The sequence below is a fragment of the Ochotona princeps genome, chromosome 4 (assembly GCF_030435755.1).
Source record: "Ochotona princeps isolate mOchPri1 chromosome 4, mOchPri1.hap1, whole genome shotgun sequence".
Taxonomy (NCBI): domain Eukaryota; kingdom Metazoa; phylum Chordata; class Mammalia; order Lagomorpha; family Ochotonidae; genus Ochotona; species Ochotona princeps.
In genome coordinates, this window is record NC_080835.1 from 51,643,955 (window position 1) to 51,665,932 (window position 21,978).

A 21,978-nucleotide genomic window follows, 5' to 3' on the forward strand; every position below is an offset into this window, starting at 1 on the left:
AGGGGCCCGGCGTGATAGCGTAGTGGTTAAGGTTCTCTCCTTGCACGCACCAGGATCCCATATGGACACCAGTTTTTTTTTTTTTTTTTTTTTTTTTTAAGATTTATTATTATTGGAAAGCCGGATATACAGAGAGGAGGAGAGACAGAGAGGAAGATCTTCCGTCCGATGATTCACTCCCCAAGTGAGCTGCAAAGGGCCGGTGCGCGCCAATCCAAAGCCGGGAACCTGGAACCTCTTCCAGGTCTCCCACGCGGGTGCAGGGTCCCAAAGCTTTGGGCCGTCCTCAACTGCTTTCCCAGGCCACAAGCAGGGAGCTGGATGGGAAGTGGAGCTGCCGGGATTAGAACCGGTGCCCATATGGGATCCCGGGTCGCGTTCAAGGCGAGGACTTTAGCCGCTAGGCCATACTGCCGGGCCCTGGACACCAGTTCTAATCCCGGCTGCCCTGCTTCCCGTCCAGCTCCCTGCTTGTGGCCTGGGAAAGCAGTCTAGGACGGCCCAAGGCCTTGGGACGCTGCACCAGCATGGGAGACCTGGAAGAGCTCTTGACTCCTGGCTTCGGAGCAGTTCAGCTCAAGCTGTTGTGGCAGCTAAGGGAGTGAACCATCGGATAGAAGATCTTCCTCTCTGTCTCTCCTTCTCTGTATATCTGCATTTCCAATAAAAATAAGTAAATCTTTAAAAAAAGGTGATGCTGTGTGATTTTACTATTTTTTTGTTTCAAATATTTGATGGCATTATGGCATAGATGTAGGTCTTGTCTGCTTATATGCAGTGATATAATAAATGTTAAGAATTATTTGCTCTATTACAATTTGTACTTAGTGGAATGGGAAATGTGGGCAGTTTTTTAGTTGAGAAATAAAAAGTGTTAAAATGTAACTATTTAGCTAAATCCTTGAAACGAAGTTTAAGCTGGTGGATAGGACAGTAAGTTGATTGGAGGATGTGAGCCTGGAGGCAGGAGGGTTTAGGAAGCCGGTACAGCAATGGGATAGTGCATCTCTTGGTCTCTGAATTTTTAAAAAAGATTTGTTTTTATTTATTTATTTTAAAAGATTTATTTATTTTTATTGGTAAGTCAGATATACACAGAGGAGGAGAAGATCTTCTGTCTGATGGTTCACTCCCCAAGTGATCGCAATGATTGGAGCTGAGCTGATCTAAAGCTAGGAGCCAGGAACTTCCTCCAGGTCTTCCACGCATGCACAGGGTCCCAAGGCTTTAAACCATCCTCCACTGCTTTCTCAGGCCACAGGCAGGGAGCTGGATGGGAAGCGGGGCCTGCTGGGATTAGAATTGGGGCCCAGATATATTTATTGGGAAGTCAGAGAGGAAGGTCTTCGGTCTCTTGATTCACTCCCCAAGCAGCCACAGTGGCCGGAGCTGTGCCAGTCCGAAACAGGAGCCTCCTGCAGGTCTCCACTCGAGTGCAGGATCCCAGAATCTTGGCCATCTTTGACTGCTTTCCCAGGCCACAGGCAGGGAGCTGGATGGGAAGTGGAGTCCCCGGCATTAGAAAAGCAGTTGAGGATGGTCAAGTCGTTGAGACCCCGCACCCGTGTGGGAGACCTGGAAGAAGTTCCTGGCACCTGGCTTTGGATTGGCACAATACCGGCCACTGCAGTCACCTGGGGAGTGAATCATCAGACGGAAAATCTTCCTCTCTGTGTCTCCTCCTCTGTGTATATCTGACTTACCAATAAAAATAAATAAATCTTTAAAATAAACAAATAAATAATTTATTTATTTTATTTTTATTTGAAAGTGAGATGTACAGAGAGGAGGAGAGACAGAGAGGAAGATCTTTCATCAGTTGATTCACTCCCCAAGCAGCCGCAACACCCACAGCTGTGCCTTTCCAAAGCCAGAAGCCAGGAGCTTCTTCCGGACTCGGACTCCCCCACATGGCTGCGGGGGTCTCAACAACTTGACCATCCTCGACTGCTTTTCTAATGCCGGGGATTACCAATCTTTTCTATTACAGTTGGAACATTTTGGATGAAGTATGTAAAGAAAATGTAGCCTTACACAGATAGTGTAGTTGGAAAAAGCCATATTTTAATATCTTTTTCAGATAATTACTAACATACTTCTTTGATACTGTACCTAAATTTTTTAAAATTTATTTTACTTTTATTACAAAGTCACATACGGGGAGGAGGATAGATAGAGAGGAAGATCTTCCGTGCGATGATGCACTCCCCAAGTGAGCGCAACAGCTGGTGCTGTGCCAATGCAGAGCCAGGAACCAGGAGCCAGGAACTTTCTTCAGGTCTACCACATAGGTGCAGGGTCCCAAAGCTTTGGACTGTCCTGTCCTGCTTTCCCAGGCCACAACCAAGGAGCTGCATGGGAAATGGAGCTGTTGGGATTATAACCAGTGCCCATATGAGATCCTGGGACGCGTTCAGGGCGAGGACTTTAGCCGCTAGGCCTAAAATTTTTAGATTGTTTGCAATATGGAATGTCAAGCCATGTCATTGAGTTTTTGTACTGTGACGTTAAAATTAATTGTTCTCGACTCTTAGCGGTGGATCACTCGGCTCGTGCGTCGATGAAGAACGCAACTAGCTGCGAGAATTAATGTGAATTGCAGGACACATTGATCATCGACACTTCGAACGCGCTTGCGGCCCTGGGTTCTTCCCGGGGCTATGCCTGTCTGAGCGTCGCTTGATGAAAAAAAAGATTAATTGTTCTAAAAAGATATTAATTGTTCTGGGCCTGGTGCAGTACACTAGTGGCTAAAGTCGTCACCTTGCTCATGCCAGGATTCCATGTGGGTGCCTGTTCTAATCCCGGCAGCCTCGCTTCCCATCCAGCTCCCTGCTTGTGGGATTAGAACTGGCGCCTGTGTAGGATCCCGGCGCATGCCAGGCGAGTACTTTAACCACTAGGCTACCAGGCCGGGTCCTATATAAAATCTTAATTGCGGTAGTTTGTCATTCTTGTAAATGAAACTGATGGTCATTTGGAAAGCAATTAATTCAGTTTTCAAAACTAATAAGACCAGTGGTTTTTCTTGAATCAACCCTGTTTCAGTCCGCCGGACCCATGAGGGTACTTTTTGGAACAATAAAGGATTTTAAAATATGTGTACTGAAGTGTTTAGAATTAATACAATTACTAATTTCTATTTTGGGCCTGGCATCGTGGCATAGTGGTTAAAGTTCTCTCCTTGAATTTGCTTGGGTGCTGGTTCTAATCCTAGCAGCTCTACTTCCCATCCATCTCACTGCCTGTGGCCTGGGAAAGCAGTGGAGGACTACCCAAAGCCTCTCTGTGTCTCCTTTCCAGATATCTGACTTTCCAGTAAAAATAAATCCTTAAAAAAAAAAAAAAGAAGAAAATTGCATGAGTCTCAAACATTTATTTCTATCTCCACAAAAATTTTTAAAGATTGAATTATGTACAGAGAGAAAGATCTTCCATCCACTGATTCACTCCCTCAGGTGGCTGTAATTGCTGGTGTAGAGCTGATCTGAAGCCAAGAGCTGTTTCTGCGTCTCCCATGTGGGTGCTGGGACCCAAGGGCTGTACTGCTTTCCCAGGCCATTAACAGGGAGCTGGAATCAAAGTGGAACAACTGGGACACAAACCTGTGGGATTTGGCGCTTGCACATGGACATTAGCTAGTTGAGTCAGACATCGCCCTCTCCACCAAGTTCTTTTGTTTGTTTATTTTTAAAGATCTTTTTTATTGCAAAGTCAGATATACAGAGAGGAGGAGAGACAGAGAGGAAGATCTTCCATCCATCGATTCATTCCTGAAATGACCACAATGGCCGGTGCTGCGCTGATCCAAAGCCGGGAACCAGGAACCTCCAGGTCTCCCACACAGGTGCAGGGTCCCAAGGCTTTGGGCCGTGCTCGACTGCCTTCCCAGGTCACAGCCAGGTATCTGCATTGGAAGCTGCACTGCTGGGATTAGAACCTGCGTCCACATGGGATCCCGGCGCATTCGAGGAGAGGAGTTTAGCCACTAGGCCGCTCTGCCGGGCCATCCACCAGGTTTTTAAAGCATCTTCCTATGGTGTGTGTTTGTGAGGATAGGAATTTGCTTTTGTTTGTGGTGGTACTTTCTGTTTTTGCTAAGTGGTTAGTGTATGATGCTTATGTAATGGGAAATAATAAACAGTCATTGGTAGAGGAAACTAGTTAGACATTGATCATCCTTTACAGTGAGGGAAAATTATGAAACTTTACTAACTAAAAATGATGTAAAATATCTTGAAAAGGTAAACAAAATTGCTTTTGAGGAGCTCTAGTTTGAGATAACTTTTTTCCTCCTAAAGTCTTGTTTTATGCTATGTAATTGGTCGTTTACTTAAAGAAATTGGATTCTCACAAATCTAATATTATGGCTTAATAGAATTCAGCAGTACCAAGTCAAAGATTATTATTTTTCTTTTCTAATGGATTATTTGAATTTGATTTACACCTCAGAGTGCTGTTTGCCGACGTAACAAACAGCTCCTACTCTCAAATGGCACGTGTTACAACAAATAGATTGTGTAACTAGAAACAGATGGGAGGGATGGGTTTGTGTACCTGCGCTGGTGGGGGTGGAAAAGGGAAGAGTCTGAAGGGCCTAATGCAGGACAGTGTTGTGGAGCAGATGGATCTTCAACAGCAGTATTGAGACAGAAAATGGGATGTAATTTTTAGAGGAATGAATGTTGTAATGAAGGAAATGGCTCAATCAGAGGACTGGACACCATAAAACAGAATTGCGGGATTGTTCTGCTGGGGTGTACTGTTAGTTGATTGGCATTAGAGTGATCTCTGGATATTCTTCTATCCAGCCCTCTTTTCTGATCTCTCTTCCTTTTAGACAATATTAACAATATTTTTCCCATTCATTTTGATTGTGGATTATAATGCTTGCCTTTCCTGATACTTTCACAAAAATTAGATGAATATTTTGTAAAGCAGAAAGTACTGTTTTAGTCCATTCATCTAACAAATTTGTCCTTTGCTAACTACTACAGAAGAACTCAGTGACAAAGATAACTTCCATTTGTGTAACTTTCTGGAGTTAAAAAGTAGCAAGCTGGAAATACCTTAGAAAGCTTGCTTTGTCATTAAGATAGCATTTCAAGTGTCTTGGTTTTTGTGTTGATTGTTCACTATTTCTGGGTAGAAAAGTTGTCATATCTGGAGTTCATGAAGCTCTGGAAAGTTAGTTATATAAACTGGACATCAGCTTTTTAGCTTATTTGAAATAGTAGGGAGTATATTTCTCTGCATTTACTGAACTACTGATGTGTGTATCATTCTTACTTGTGAGAAAGAGTGACAGAGAGGCAGAGTCAAAGAGAAGGAAATCTTCCATCCACTGGTTCAGTCCTTAGATGGTGTGATGATGGGGACTGGTCTAGCCTGAAGCCAAGAGAAGGGAACTCCATCTAAATATCCTACATAGCGACAGTGATCCATGCATGTGGACAATCTTTTGCTGCTTTCCTAGTCACACTAGAAGGCCGCTACATCAGAAGCAGAACAGAGCCCAGCACAGTAACCTAGTGGCTAAAGTCCTCACCTTGCATGTGCCGGGATCCCATATGGGTGCTGGTTCTAATCCCAGCAACCCTGTTTCCCATCCAGCTCCCTGCTTATGGGCTGGGAAGACAGTCGAGCACGGCCCAAAGCCTTGGGACCCTGCACCTGTGTGGGAGACTCTGAAGAAGCTCTTGGCTTCCAGCTTCAGATAGCTCAGCTCTGGCCTCTTCAGCCACTTGGGGAGTGAATCATCAGACAGAAGATCTTCCTGTCTTTCCTCCCTCCTCTCTGCATATCAGACTTTCTCCAGTAAGAAATAAATAAATCTTTAAAAAGAAAAAAAATAGCAGAGCAGCCACAGCTTGAACTATGTTCTGATAGGGGATCTGACATCCAAGGTACTGGTTTAATTTACTTCCCCACAATGCCGGTTCCTTCAGTGTGTGTTAGTAAAGCCACGTCTTCCTTGGGACTGAAGGCCTGAATTATTAGAAGATTGAACATGGAGAGTAGAGTGAAATTTAAGGATAAAATGAAAAATCTTTCTGTTTAGCACTATTACTATTGCTTCTGAGCGTGTCTCACATTCCTCACCCCAACCCCCTCCTGCCAGGTCCCCAAATGCAGTGTATTTAAATAAGTCTTGTACGGAAAAAAAAAAGGTAAGGATTATTAACTGTAGGAAATTTCATCTAGACCATGGGAATGTGCTCTGATGACTAGAATTCCTGTGTTTACCGGAGAAGTGAATTTCCCTATAATACTGGCTAGATTTTGTGTGTTTTTTATTTAAAGATTTGTTTATTTTTATTGGAAAGTCAGATTTGCAGAGAAAAAAATCTTCTGTCTACTGATTCACTCCCCAAGTGGCTGCAGTGGCCACAATGGCTGGCACTGAGCTGATCTGAAAGCAGGAACCAGAAGCTTGCTGTAGGTCTCCCATGTGGATGCAGGATTCCAAGGCTTTTGACCGTATTCAACTTTCCCAGCCACAAGAAAGGATCTGCATGAGAAGTGAAGCAGCCAGCATTAGAACCGTCACATATAAGGGATTCTGTTGTGTGCAAGTCGAGGACTTTAGCCACTAGGCTACTGCGCTGGGCCCTAAATTTTGGTTTTCTAGCTCCCCATTTGTAGTGATTACAAAGTCATTTCCTTTTAGTTGATAATGCTTGTGCTATCTCTAGATGTTTTGGACTTGGGGACATGTTTGTGGTAGCTTTGTGTTCCTCGACCTACCTTGTTGGATCCTGGGGAGAATTCAGTTATGTAATTAATAAAGTATTTAGGGCATAATAAGAACTCAAATCTTGTGTAATTTCTAGGTTTTCAGGAGGTGCTAGATCAATGTATTTGAAAAGGTGAAGACTTGAATGTGCAATATTGTTTTAACTTTAATCGGTTTTATTTATTTAGAAGGCAGTACACCATGGAGGGAGAGACAGAGATCTTTGTTCATTGGTACTGCCAATGGGGCTAAGTCAAAGCCAGAAGCTGAGAGCTCCGTCTGGGTCTGCCACACACACCGTAAGGACCTGATTGCTCTAGCACAGGAGCATTAGTTGAAAACTGGATCAGAAGGAGAGCAACCAGGACTTCCTGGTCACAATTAGAGCTGGAACTTCACCCCAAGATGTCCTGTTTATGGGATGTGTGCGTTGTAAGCAGCATCTTAACTGCTATACCGAACTCCTGCCTTTACAGAGAGAGGAGAGAGAGAGATGTTTCATCCACTGGTTCATTCCCTTAATTGCCTCAACAGCTGGAGCTGAGCTAATCCTAAGCCCACAGCCAGGAGCCAGGAGCTTTGTCCAGATTTCCTGTGTGGGGGCAGGAGCCCAAGCATTTGGGCCATCCTCTGCTGCTCTCGCAAGACATGAACAGGGAACTGGATGGAAAGTGGAACAGTTGGGACTCAAAGTGACATCCGTACAGGATATCAGTGCTGCAGGTGGAAGCTTGCCTTGTTGTGCCACAATGGCAACCTCAGGGTACAATCAGTTTTTAAAAAGCATCACAGGTTAAGAGACAATATTATTTTTTCTGGTGTTGAAGAAAATTTCAGATATTCTAACACTTAGAAGTGTTGATGGGGTATGGCACTGTGGGGGACTGTAGGGAAAATCTCAAGGTGTAACATTCAGTTCTGTTATGATCAAGGCATGATTTGACTACAAGAAAGATTAGTCCATCGCTTATATCCATGTGGGATGTTTGTGATAGAAACATCACACATGGGATCCTGGAGGATGCAAGACCAGATTTAGCCAATAGGTTATCACACTGAGACTGAAAAATCTTTTTTATAGGGTAAACTACACCTGATCTTAGCCAAAAGGCTGAGAAGCAGTACTGTCAAAAATAGTCTAACAAAAATTACAGTTTATTCTATTATTGTAATTTTTAGTGGTTTTATTGCAGATCCTCATACAGATCATATCAAAATCTGGCTTCATGGATTTGTAATGCATATAAAAGGAGACTTCGATTAAAAAAGAGATAAAAAGTTTGTGGGTTTTTTGTTGTTAAAAGATTTATTTATTTTTATTGGAAAGGCAGATATACAGAGAAGAGAGACAGAGAGGAAGATCTTTCGTCCGATGATTCACTCCCCAAGTGAGCGCAATGGCCGGTGCTATGCCGATCCGAAGCTGGGAACCAGGAACCTCTTCCAGGTCTCCCATGTGGGTACAGGGTCCCAAGGCTTTGGGCTGTCCTCGACTGCTTTCCCAGGCCACAAGCAGGGAGCTGGATGGGAATCAGGGCTGTTGGGTTAGAACTGGCAACCATGTGGGATCCCTGGCACGTGCAAGGTGAGGACTTTAACTTTAACCACTATGCTATCGCGCCGGGCCCGAAAGTTTGTGTTTGATGTAAATGATTGGTGGGTTTTAAGAGATTTTGACCTCGGACCTAGAGTGGTAAACTAGTGGCTAAAGTCCTCACCTTGCATGCATGGGATTCCACATGGATGCCAGATCTAATCCCTGGTGTACCACTTCCCATGCAGATCTCTGCTTGTGGCCTCAGAAGACAGTAGAGGATGACCCCAGACCTTGGGACCCTGCACCTATATGGGAGACCCAGGAGAAGCTCCCTGGCTCCTTGCTTTGGATCAGCTCAGGGCTCTGGTGGCCATTTGGGGGAATGAACCAGCAAATGGAGGATCTTTCTGTATATCTGCCTTTCCAATAAAAATAAATGATTTTTTTTTTAAATAAGAGTTTCTAACCTCACTTTTTCTTTTTAAAGATTTATTTATTTTTTTATTGGAAAATCAGATATACAGAGAGGCAGAGAGGAGGAGAGACAGAGGAAGATCTTCCAACCATTGATTCACGCCCCAAGTGACCACAATGGCTGGTGCTGTGCTGATCCGAAGCCAGGAGCCAGGAATCTCTTCCAGGTCTCCCACGTGGGTGCAGGGTCCAAAAGCCCTGGGCTGTCCTCTCTTTCCTTCCCAGGCCACAAGCAGAGAGCTGGATAGGAAGCAGGACAGCCAGGATTAGAACTGGCACCCACATAGGATCCCGGTACATTCAAGGCGCGGACTTTAGCTACTAGGCTACTGCGCTGGGCCCTTTAACACACTTTATGTTACTGTTCATCTTAGAAGCAATGTAGATTTGGGAGCATTCAGTAAGATTTGTTTTAACATACAAAGTTTTAGCCGATTGAGTAGTCCTAAATTTATGGAATGATTGATTTTTCTGGAATAGTTCCATTACCATGTCTTTGTCTTTAAAAGAATTTTTTTCTTTCCAGATTTCTGAAGTGAAGACTCATTCTGAAGATGTTTAATAAAGCCTTCGGAACACCCTTTGGGGGTGGCACAGGTGGATTTGGCACAACTTCAACATTTGGGCAGAGTAAGTTTTGTTGTTGTTAAAGATTTATTTATTTTCGTTGGAAAGTCAGATATACAGAAAGGAGGAGAGACAAAAAGATCTTCTGTCTGTTGATCCACTCCCCAAGTGGCTGCAACAGCTGGAGCTGAGCCAGCCCAAAGCCAGGAGCCAGGAGCCTCTTTTGGGTCTCCCATGCAGATGCAGGGTCCCAAGGCTTTGGGCTGTCCTCGACTGCTTTCCCAGGCCACAAGCAAGGGGCTGGATGGGAAGCGGGGCTGCCGGGGTTAGAATCGGCAGCCGTAAGGAATCCTGGTGTGTGCAAGGCAAGGACATTAGCTGGTAGGGTACCATGCCAGGCCCTGGACAGAGAACATTTCAAAAAATAGTGAAAGAGGGAAAGCATCTCAGCCTATTGTATTCAGAACAAATTCACTCTGATAGATTTAGATAGGGATTTTATTCATACATTGTTCTGTGTCACTATAATCTGAAAAAATGACAGGGACAGGGGCCATGGCTCAAGCAGGGAGTTGGATGGGAAGTGGAGCAGCTGGGACTTGAAGCTACATTCATAGGGGATGCTGGTATTTGCAGGTGATCAGCCAGTTGAACAATCATGGTGGCCAAAATTTATTGCTTTTAAATCATAAAATTTTTTCTTGTTTTAAATATTTGTTTTTGTTGGAAAGTCAAATATACAGAGAGGAGGAGAAACAGAAAGGAAGTTCTTCTATTAGTTGATTCACTCTTCAAGTGGCTGCAACAGCCGGAGCTGAGGCGATTCAAAGCAAGGAGCCAGGAGCCTCTTTGGGTCTCCCAAGCAGAGCAGGGTCTCAAGACTTTGGACCATCCTTGACTGCTTTCCCAGGCCACAAGCAGGGAGATGGATGGGAAGTGGAGCTGCCGGGATTAGAACTGGCGCCTATATGGGATCCCGGGTTTTCAGGGTGAGGATTTTAGCCTCTAGGCCACGCCGCCGGACCCTCAATGCTGAAAATCTAATTGCATTTAGTGAGTAACTGTACAGGGATTATGTGAAAAAATGTGACGTTCTTTAATAGAAACGCTAAAATGACAGTCTTTATATTCTCTACCCTCTCTCAGATATGCCTTCCCTGCCATTGAATATTTTATGAGACATTCACTGCCTGTCATAACTCTTGAACTCTGGTTAAATTTTTTTTTCTCAGGGCTGGCACAGTTGTTTGCTAAGCTGATCCTCCACCTGTAATTTTAGGCATTCTATGTGGGCAGCATTTTGGGTCCAGACTACTCTGTTTCAGATCCAGCTCTCTGCTTATGAGCGGGGGGTGGGTGGTTCAGGTCCTTGAGCCCCCTGTGTCCAGGCTTCAGATTGGCTCAGCTCCAGCTGTTAGGGCCCACTGGGGAGTGAACCGGTGGATAGAGAATCTCTGTCTCTGCATTCTTCCTGTGAATCTGCCTTTCAAATAAAAATAATCTGTAACAAAGTTTTGTCTCCCAACCTTAGGAGTTACCATTTTCCCATTGTTGTTCAGGAACCTTTCCTAATTGCTGAAGATTTTTGTGTAAAGCAAAATCTACCAAACCTTTATCACGTTTAATAAAAATAATAGAAAAAATGTTTTGTCCCTTGAGTTATTTTAGAGAACTCTGTGTCAAGAATGGTATTATTATTTTTTTTTTTAGATTTGCTTATTTATTTGAAAGAATTATTGAGGGAGGAGAGGGAGAGACATACAGATCTTCCATCTGTGTGTTCAATTCCCAGTTGGCTGCAGTGACCAGGGGTTGGCTACGCCAAAGCCAGGAGCTTCATTTGGGTCTCCCTCGTAGACGTAGGGTCCAGGTACTTGGGAGCCATGTTCCACTGCTTTCATAGCCATTTAGCAGGGTGCTGCATTGAAAGTGGAACAGCTGGGACTTGAATTGGCATCCATATGGGGTGCAGGCGTTGCGGGTGATAGCTTTACCTGTTGTACCTCCATGCTGGCTCAAGATCCTTCTTTTATAACCAAGAGTGCTCATGAGAATTAATGTTGAGGGCATGTGGTTAAACTGCATACTTCTCATCATAAAGCTATAGAGTTAGAATCTCTGAAATTATAACCAAAACATGTATATTTTAAACAGTCATCATCATGTAATGTTTTGCCCAATGAGAGGCCATTTTATAGTTAGGAGAAATAAATTCTGAAGTTGTGTGTGAGGATTTTTTTTTCCTTTCAGATACTGGCTTTGGCACTACCAGTGGAGGTGCCTTTGGAACATCTGCGTTTGGTTCAAGCAACAATACTGGAGGCCTATTCGGAAGCTCACAGACCAAACCAGGTAGGGACTTTATTTGCACTATAGCTGGTGTAAAATTTCACTTAGTGGCTCTAAAATTTCTGCTTAACTTCCCTCTTCTCTCCATTCTCCCAGGAGGATTATTTGGTACCAATTCATTTAGCCAGCCAGCTACCTCCACAAGTGCTGGCTTTGGGTTTGGAGCATCAACAGGAACGTCAAGTAGCTTGTTTGGAACTGCAAATACAGGGACCAGTCTTTTCTCATCCCAGAACAATGCCTTTGCACAAAACAAACCAACTGGCTTTGGGAGTAAGTGGTATATCATTGGACTTCAGCTTCTAATAACTTTGTTTGGTTATTGAATCTATTTTGTCTTCCCCTTTTCCTGTCTTTATTTACCTCATCCCAGCAAATGACAGAAATATGACAAGAGAGAAATTTGAAACTGTATCGAGAAGCTTAAGTAGGCTGGAAAGAAGGAGAATTTGTACGTCTCTCTTAAGGTGGAAATTTATTTAAGGGGTGTACAGAGAGAGGTGCCTGATATAGAATGACTACAGACAGGAATAAAAGCTAGGCCAGATGCTGCCATTGGTATTAAAACAGAAAAATTTTAAGGATGAATGGATTGTGTTGGAGGATCAGGACAGGAAAGGTTTCTTTGTTTTTTTGTTTGTTTGTTTTTTAATTTGAAAGGCAGATTTCACAGAGAGGATAGAGAGAAAGTCTTCCATTTGCTGGTTTATTCCACAAATGGCTGCAATGGCCAGAGCACATGGGTGTAGGCTCCCAAGGGCTTGGGCCATCCTCTGCTGCTTTCCTAAGCCATAAGCAACGAGCTAGATCACAGCTGGAACAGCCAGGAGATGAATTTTTGCACAAATGGGTTGGCGGTGCCACAGGTTAGAGGATTAGCTTGTGTACTGCCACACTTGGCTATCATATTGTATATTATATATACATATATTTGGATTTGTTTATTTTTATTGGAAAGATTTACACAGAGGAGAGAGAAAGATCTTTTGTCTGCTGGTTCACTCCTCAAGTGACTGCAGTGGCCAGTGCCAGGCCAGTCCGAAGCCAGGAGCTTCTTCCAGGTCTCCCATGCAGGTGTAGGGTCCCAAGGCTTTGGGCTGTCCTCAAATGCTTTCCCAGGCAACAAGTAGGGATCTGCATGGAAAGTGGGGCCACCAGGTTATGAACTGACACCCATATGGGATCCCAGCACATGCAAGATGAGGATTTTAACTAATAAGCTACCACGCCAAACCCCCTGTCGATGTCTTTAATTCATGGCTTTTTTAAGTCCAGAAGTGGTCTGGCGTTGTGTCACAGTGTGCTTTGAGTTGGCCACTACTAATTGAAGTGATGAATGATCTCTTCACCCCCATAGCCCTGTCCCACACATCCAGTTCACAAATCCAGTTTGTGGGGCTGCTGAAGTATTTAACATGACCATGTAAAATGCAATTCAAAGTGCTAATTCAAGCAAAAAGTGCTTCTCCATTGTAAATTATGTTACGACAAGTTTTTAGAAATAGCAATTTGCCAGTGAGAACCTACAATCTTCCTAATTTTGTAATTGTGAGAATCTTAATATAAAATATTGGCAGCTAATTTTTATTGCTGTCTGACATCTTTGACAGCATATGCGTAACTACTGTACAAGTAGCATTTTCATGTTGAGAAGTATGTTCTCTAGTGATTAATCACGTTTACTGACGATAATACTGTTATAAAACTTCACTTTTTGAAAGGGTAAATCATCAGAAGATTGGCAATTCCTGTATTAAATTTTAGAAAATAGTGCCTAGTAATTTTTCTTAAGTGAGTAGGGTTAAGTTTTACATTAACCTATATTTGAGTGCCCTGATACATGGAACCACTGGTATGTGTTAACTTTTTTGTATACATTGGTGTATATAAATAAAACATTGTGACTCCTTGTTAAAGTTTGCTGTGACAGGATATGTTTGGAAAGATAATTTTATCCCGTTTGTAGTGTAAAAGGAGATGAGACAAATGTTATGAATAAGTTATGTTTCTCTTAAATTGTCTTCTGAGTACTCTCAATATTAAAACCTTCCCCAGAAGGATTTCATAGGCACTTATTTGACTAAAGGATTCAGACTTTGTTTCACTTGAGAATTGGAAGTGTGTATGTGTCTATATAAAAAGCTTCTGCTTGAATGAGCTTACTTGGGACATTTGAAAACCAGAAAATTTGAGAATAAAGTACTCAAAGCACTACCACCCAATTTCAAGATATCTGTGGATTCTTGAATTCTTATGTTGTAATTTTCCATTTGTTTTCTGATTAATAGATTTTGGAACAAGTACAAGCAGTGGGGGACTTTTTGGAACTACAAATACCACATCTAATCCATTTGGTAGCACATCTGGCTCTCTCTTTGGACCAAGTAGTTTCACTGCTGCTCCTACAGGGACTACCATTAAATTTAATGTACGTATTTTCTTCTGATTTTTGTGGAAATGTATTTTTTTTACTCACTTGTGTTTCTTTGCAAGGTGGATTGTTCCTCTTCTCATTAAGCACAACTTAGTTTGATTCTTTCTGAAAGATGTTTTAAAAATAAAATCTGATTACTATAGTAGTGTGGAAATGTAAAACAAATTAAGATTATATTGTGTATTTAAATTAACATTTCCCCAGTTAAAGGTGTATTTATAAGTTTGATTTTATTAGCTCGCTTAAGACAGAATTTGAATTTACTTTGGCCTCTGAATGGTACTATCCTTCATAGAAATGAAATGGGCACACTGAAAAAAATTTTCAAGAGGTCCTTATTGTGAAGTATCAGATTAGGCCTTTGTTATGCTGGTTTTCCATGAGTGCCAGTTGAAGTCTTAACTGCTCTACTTCCTGCTCATGTGCCTGGGAAAGCAGCAAAAGATGGCACAGCTCAGAGTGCCGGGGACTTAGATGGAGTACCAGTCCTCTGACTTTGGCCGGCCTTAGCTCTGGCTGTTGACTGTTATTTGGAGAGTGACAGTGGGTAAACAATCTGAAACGCTTTCCAATCAATTAAAAAAAAAACAAACAACTCTTTATTTGGAAGTCAGAGTTACAGAGAGAAAGGGAGAGACAAACGGATCTTTCATCTGTTGATTCACTCCCCAGATGGCCACAATGACCAGAGCTGAACCAGGCCAAAACCAGGAGCCTGAAACTTCATCCAGGTGTCCCACATGGTGGTGATGGCCCAAAAACTTGTACCATATTCTGCTGCTTTTCCCAGGCCTGGAGCATGGAGCTAGATTGGAAGTGGAGCAGTCAGGACTTGCACGGCAATAGCTTTACGCATTATGCCACAATGCGTATTCCTGCTAAATCTTTTTTCAAACAAAGAAGAAAAGCTTCTCTAAGAAAGGCCTTTTTAAAAGAGCTGTATGGAAGCACTTATCAGTATCCTGTACTAGTTAAAAAGTAAGACGTCTGTGGTTGAAATGACAATATATTATTAAAATTTAGTTCAGCAAATCTGGAAAATTCTTAGGTAAGGTAATTAGAGTTCATAATATTAATTTTTTTAAGATTTATTTTTATTGAAAAGACAGATTCCACAGAGAGAAGGAGAGACAGGAAGATGTTCCATCTGCTGGTCCACTCAAATACCTGCAACAGCAGAGCTGAGCTGATCCAGAGCCAGGAGTTTCTTCCAGGTTTCCCACTCCGGTGCAGGGTCCCAAGGCTTTGGGCTGTCCTTGAATGCTTTCCCAGGCCACACGTAGGGAGCTAGATGGGAAGTGAAGCATCTGGGGCACAAACCGTCTTCCCTTTAGATCCAACCCCCTGCTGGTGGCCTGGGAAAAGAAGTGGAAAATGGACCAAGTGTGGTTGGACCCTGCCTCCCATGTGGAGATCTGGAAGCAGCTTGTAGCTCCTGGCTTCAGTTTGTCCCCGGTCTGGCTGTTTCATGCATCTGGGGAGTGAACCAGCAGATGGAAGATTGATCTATCTGTGTGTCACTCTCCTTGTAGCTCTTTTATTAAAAACACATAGAAGTTGAGAAAATACAATAGAAAATAGGAGTCTTTTGTTGCTTATGACTTTTCCTTATAACACTAGGAAAATACAGACTGCTGTATTTCCTGAATGCAGCAGCAGTTATATAAAGCAGACATTTCAGGATAGAGTCAGAGTTAGAATATAGATATAAAGGTATAAATATATTGTGTAAAGTTTTCTTATACTCATGAATTTAGCATATGATTAATTTGATAACTGTTGCTAAGATAGATGAATTCAGATAACTGATGCCGGAAGAAATAAAAAACACAATATCTTTAATCAAGTAGTTTTACATTCTTTTATAAAATACCTAGGATATGAGTTCTAGAGTTAAGTTGAAAAATTCTGTCTTTACTTTTACAGCCTCCTACTGGTACAGATACTATGGTCAAAGCTGGCGTTAGCACCAATATCAGTACCAAGCACCAGTGTATTACTGCTATGAAAGAATATGAAAGCAAGTCTCTAGAAGTAAGTAAAAATACAATGCAGAATAGCAACCTTTTGATTTCATTGGAAAACAACTTACTGTTTCTTGACATTTGGTAAAGTGGGTGAGTTGTTTATTTAAAAGACAGCCATATGCCATAGCAGAGTGCCTATTCCAGTTTTGACAGCTGAGCCTCAGAATGAGCTTTCTGCTCATGCCAGTGATGGCTTTCAGGTCCTGTCCCTGCCACCCACCTGGGAAACCCATGTGGAATTCCTGGTTTTGGCTTTGGGATAGCCTTTCTCGGGGTATTGCAGCTTTGGGTAGTGAGCTAGCAACCAATGAAAAATTTCTGTTTGTCTCTGCCGTTCACATAAAATGAAAATAAAATAATTTTAAATGATTTTTGTTATCTTTAAAATTTAGTGGCATATGGAAATTTTGGAAGAAACTAATAACCAAGTTTTTAAAAACTGTTATTTATGATTTTTTTTAGACAGAGACAGAATTGATTCCATAGCTCCAAGTGTGGCTTTTGTAATGGTTCATCCTCAAAGGATGATTACATTGTACAGTGTGTGTGTGTAAACACAGGTTTTATGAAGTTTATGCAAAATTATTAAGCATACAGCTTAAAAAGTTTTCACTAAGTCAAACAATCAAGAAACAGAATATTACCCGTTATGCCCTGTCACTGTAGTAACTTGATCCTTCCCTGCTATACGTAACACTTCTCTCAACTGCCTAGGTTTAAACTTTATATAAATTAAATCTTACATTATGTACTTTAGAAATTATTTATTTATTTGAATGACAAGTGTGATAGAGGACAGAACAGAAAGATCTTCATTGGTTGGATCACTCCTTGATGGCCATAGCACCTGGCATAGCCAGTAGCCTGGAAGTGCATGCAATTCTATGTAGGTGCTAGATTTCCAAGCATTTCAGCAGCCTCTGCTGCTTTACCGGGTGCGTTGCAGGAGCTGATAGGAAGTGGATAGGTGGAGTACCATGACACAATCCTGTTTTGGTCTTTCAGTGTTGTGATACTCACTTTTTTTTAAAGATTTATTTATTTTTATTGCAAAGGAGGATAGACAGAAGGATCCTCCATGCACTGATTCACTCCCCAAGTGACCACAATGGCCAGAGCTGAGCCAATCCGGAGCCAGGAGATTTTTCCGAGTCTCCTGTGCGGATGCAGGGTCCCAAGGCCTCGGGCCGTCCTTGACTGCCTTCCCAGGCCACAAGCAGGGAGCTGGATGGGAAGTGGGACCGTTGGGATTAGAACCTGTGCCTGTTTGGGATCCCAGCACATTCAAGATAAGAACTTTAGCCGTTAGGCCACAGCGCTGGTCCTTTGATACTCATTCTTGTCATTGCATAAACTTAAATTTTGATTCTTGTTCAGTAGTATCCATTTTAGCTATTATAATTGTAGTAGTTGCTTCTGCATTATCTCAAACTGCTTGCTTTATTGGAGTGTACAGAAACCCTGATTTAGGAGAACAAATTGTTAAGCTTTGTTCCTCCTTTCCCTATGTTTACTGAACACCTGCCCCAATTTCTTCCAACTGATTTTTACTTCTATAGATAGGGGAGATAAGATTGTTACATAACATTTACATAGCTGAAAGAAAGTGCTTATTGTTCGCAAAATAATGTTAGTGGGACCGATACTGTGGTGTAATGGGCAAAGCCACCATGTGTAGTGCCAGCTTTCCATGTGTGTGCTGGTGGTTTGCATCCCACCTGCACTTCTGATACAGCAGCCTGATGACATTCCTGGGAGAGAAGGAGAGAATGGCCCAATTACCTAAACCTCTGCACCCATGAGGGAGACCTGAATGAACTCTGGCTCAAGAGTTCCAGCCATTTGGGGAGTGAAGCAGCGAACAAAAAGTCTATACTATTTCTCTGTAACTCTGCCTTTCACATAAATAAATACATCTTAAAAAGTAAAGTTAAAATTGAGATAATTGGCCGTTCTGTATAATTACGATACCTGTTTTTAATGTTTATTCACAAATGTTTTTCTGTAACTTTATTAAAGATGTATTTATTTTTATTGGAAAGAGAGAACCCATAGGGGATGCCTGTGCTTGCAGGTGGAGGATTACACAATGAGCCATCACACTGACTCTTGTAACTTTATTAAGTTAACTTGATTAACTTGATATTATTGTGTAGTTTTTTAGAGATAGTACCTATGTGAACATAGAACTTGAGTACTAAATTGAAGTTCTTAATCTCATAAATAACTTTTTTGGCTGCATATTAAGATTAGGAATATGTTTTCCTTCAGGAACTTCGTTTAGAGGATTATCAGGCTAATCGGAAAGGCCCACAGAACCAGGTGGGAGCAGGTACCGCAACTGGCTTGTTTGGGTCTTCTCCAGCCACTTCAAGTGCTACGGGACTCTTCAGCTCCTCCACCACTAATTCAGGCTTTTCTTATGGTCAAAACAAAACTGCCTTTGGAACCAGTAAGTACCAGACATAATAGTGGGTCATACTGAGAGGCCACAGACAACTAAAGGTAGAACATATTTGTCATTTTGTGTACAAAATTTGTTCAGGAATAATGGAAGCATAGGGAGTGCCTGGTATATGTTTGGAGGTGGGGCAAAATAGTTTGAAATGAATATGGTTAAAGAAGACTTCACTTTCAGAAGATGATGTTTGAGTTGTGATGGTTGTCTTGTGATTTAGAAGCTTGAACCGACAAAGGATGATCATTAGCCAAATCAGGACTCTTGGGATTAAAATGTTGTTGTAGAAACTGAGTTTTAGCCAAACTGGGAGTGAAGTTCCTAGGTGGAAAATGAAATGTTTTTCAAATAGCAAATGTATGTAGAATGGTTTTAGGATCAGTTAGCTAAATTAGAGTTGGAGTGACCAGCTTAATGTGATTTTGTCTTGTATGTTTGTAGATTATTGATTTTTTATGATTTACTATTTACTTCTTTCTCTCCTGAAAGGTACAACGGGATTTGGAACAAATCCAGGTGGTCTCTTTGGCCAACCAAATCAGCAGACTACCAGCCTCTTTAGCAAACCATTTGGTCAAGCCACAACCACCCAAACCACTGGTTTTTCCTTTGGTAATACCAGCACCTTAGGACAGCCAAGTACCAACACCATGGTAAGGAAAACTGACCTTGAGCTAATGGCAGATCTTAATTGTGTGTGCCTCTCAAAAAAAAAATAATAATGATAATTCAAATCTTACAATGTAATATGACTTCCTAGTATTTTGAAATCTCTAATTTGGCATGATAGCCTAATGAGTAAAATCCTCACCTTTCATGTGTCGGTAACCCATGTGGGCGCCAGTTTGTGTTCTGACAGCTCTACTTCCCTTCTCTTCTCTCCCTCTCCTTCTCCCTCTCCCTGCTTGTGGCCTGGGACAGTAGTGGAGGACAACCCAAAGCCTTGGGTCTCTGCATTTGCATGGGAGATCCAGGAGAAGCTCCTGGCTTTGGATCTGCTCAGCTCTGGCCATTGTGGCCACTTAAGGATTGGTCCAGTGGATGGAGGATCTTTGTCTCTCCTTTCCTCTGTAAATCTGACTTTCCAATAAAAGTAAATAAATCTTTAAAACAAACAAAAAAGAAACCTATGATGATAATAAAAAACAACTTATAGTTGGTAAGGAGCTAAAGAAGTTGGAACCCTAAAACATTGCTAATGGAAATGTGGACTGGTTTGGTGGTTCCTCAGTGTTAAACATTTCTTGAGTAAAAGATGATTTAGGTATAGGTAGAAATACCTAGACGTCCTACTCAGGAGCTGTATGACAAAGATTATAGCATCAGTCAGATAAGCTTACATGGAAACTACTAAACTACAACTATTTTAGAAAACTGTTATAGACCATCTTTTAATCTGGATAACTTTTTTCAGGGCTTATTTGGAGTAACCCAAGCCTCACAGCCTGGAGGTCTTTTTGGAACGGCTACAAATACCAGCACTGGAACAGCATTTGGGACAGGAACAGGGCTCTTTGGGCAGACCAGTACTGGATTTGGTGCTGTTGGTTCGGTAAGTTTTCAAAGTTGGCAATGCTTTAAAGATTGTATGAGTGTCGAAGGGCTGTCTAAGAAAGACTTGAATGTTTTCAAGTATTACTTGATTTGCTGTTGATAACAAGTAAAAGGTGTTAACTAGTTAAATATATTAATTTCAAATATTTTTCTGTTATTGTTAAAGATTTATTTTTATTGGAAGAGCAGTTTTATATAGAAAAGAGGAGGCAGAGAAAGATCTTCCATCTGCAGGTCCACTCCCCTAATGGCCACAACAGCTGGAGCTGAGCTAGCTAGCAGCCTGGAGTCAGGAGTTTCTTCCGCATTTCCCTTGTTGGGGCACGGTTCTAATCCTGGACCATCCTTTGCTGCTTTTCCAGGCCACAGGAAGTGAGTTGGTGGGAAGTTAAACAGGCAGGACACAAACTGGTGCCCATTTGGGATGCCGGCAGTTGGCAAGAGGAGGATTAGCTAATTGAGCCCATCATGCTGGGTGCTTAAATTAATAGTTTTTTATTTTATTTATTTAAAAAAATTTTAATAATGATTACATGGTTGATCAGGGTGGGATATTAATAATTTTTTTTAAAGCTTCTTTTCCTCAGTGCATGTATGCAGTTTTTTGCTAATAGAGAAGTAACCCTTGAATTTGAAATTTTCAGTTATGGGCCCGGTGGCTAAAGTTCTTTCCTTGTACCTGCTGGGATCCCTTATGGACACTGATTCTAATCCTGGCGGTCCCTCTTCCCATCCAGCTCCCTGCTTGTGACTTGGGAAAGCAGTCAAGGAACCAAAGCCTTGGGATGCTGTACCTGCGTGGGAGACTCGGAAGAGGCTCCTGGCTTCAAATTGGCTCAGTTCTAGCTGTTCTGGCCAGTTGGGGAGTGAATCAGCAGATGGAAGATCTTTCTGTCTCTGCTCTTCTCTGTATATCTAACTTCCCAATTAAAAAAACAAAATAAGTCTTAAAAAGAAATGCTTTTATCTAAAACTTTTTTTTTAGGTTTTTTAAGTTACTTTTAAGATCTATTATTAATTTGAAAAGCAGAATGTCAGAGAGGCAGAAAGCTCCTGCATCTGTGCTCATCCTGCAAATGGCTAGAAACAGCTTGTGCTGGACCAGGTCAGCCGGGAGCCAGGAACCCCATTTGGTCTCCTTTGCAGGTGATATGAGCCTATGCTCCTGGACCATCGTCTGCTTTCCTAGGCGCGTTCACTGGACACTGTGTCCGAGTGGTGCAGCACTCTAATCTGAGGTGCCAGTTGTGAAAGCTGTGGTTTATCCTGTTGGATAGGCCCTCCAAAATAATTTATTTTTAAATTGATAAATAACATTGCATATTTCTTGTATACAGTGTGACATTAAATATGATCTGTTAGATATGACTTGGATTCTACTTGGTTAGTTTATTGTTGAATCTTAAGTGAGGTGTTTTCACTTTGTTTAGGTACGTTTTGACTACTAATTCTACCATCTGATTTGGATGATAAATTAATATGACTTTTGGGAATTAAACACCTTTGATGTTGCTTCCAGGTTATTATGATCATTAGGGTTGTCTTTTGTTTGGAAGGCAGAACTACAGTGGGGCGGGGGGCAGTGTTTGCAGGGGTAACAGAGATGTTGCTTCTACTCTCTTACTTTCCAAGTGCTGCAACTGGCCACGTCTGGGCCAGGCTGAAGCCAGGAACTGGGAATTCTATCCTCGTTTACCCACATGGTTGATATGGGTACAGGTGTCTGGGGCATCTTTGCTTTCTTCCCAAGTACATTATTAGCATGGTAGATTGGAAACAGCAACTGAGACTTGACCAATGTAGAGTATCAATATTGCAAGCAAGGGGTTATATTCTGCACCG

General features: G+C 41.9%; 1 protein-coding gene and 1 non-coding gene across 8 annotated transcripts in view; both read left to right on the forward strand.

Annotated features, from left to right (window-relative positions):
* Nucleotides 1–21,978, forward strand: part of NUP98 (nucleoporin 98 and 96 precursor) — a 103,592-nt gene that overhangs the window by 18,191 nt on the left and 63,423 nt on the right. For all 7 annotated transcript variants that reach the window (XM_058663486.1, XM_058663489.1, XM_058663487.1 and 4 more), the window contains exons 4-11: nucleotides 9,274–9,377; nucleotides 11,565–11,666; nucleotides 11,760–11,936; nucleotides 13,952–14,091; nucleotides 16,024–16,131; nucleotides 18,396–18,576; nucleotides 19,072–19,235; nucleotides 19,997–20,134. In XM_058663486.1, the coding sequence (XP_058519469.1) occupies nucleotides 9,302–9,377; nucleotides 11,565–11,666; nucleotides 11,760–11,936; nucleotides 13,952–14,091; nucleotides 16,024–16,131; nucleotides 18,396–18,576; nucleotides 19,072–19,235; nucleotides 19,997–20,134 (1,086 nt within the window). In that variant the 5' untranslated portion in view covers nucleotides 9,274–9,301. The remainder of the gene's footprint in view (nucleotides 1–9,273; nucleotides 9,378–11,564; nucleotides 11,667–11,759; nucleotides 11,937–13,951; nucleotides 14,092–16,023; nucleotides 16,132–18,395; nucleotides 18,577–19,071; nucleotides 19,236–19,996; nucleotides 20,135–21,978) is intronic.
* On the forward strand, nucleotides 2,526–2,678 carry LOC118759640 (5.8S ribosomal RNA). Its single transcript, XR_004996325.2, has one exon. It is a non-coding gene; the product is annotated as a 5.8S ribosomal RNA (ribosomal RNA).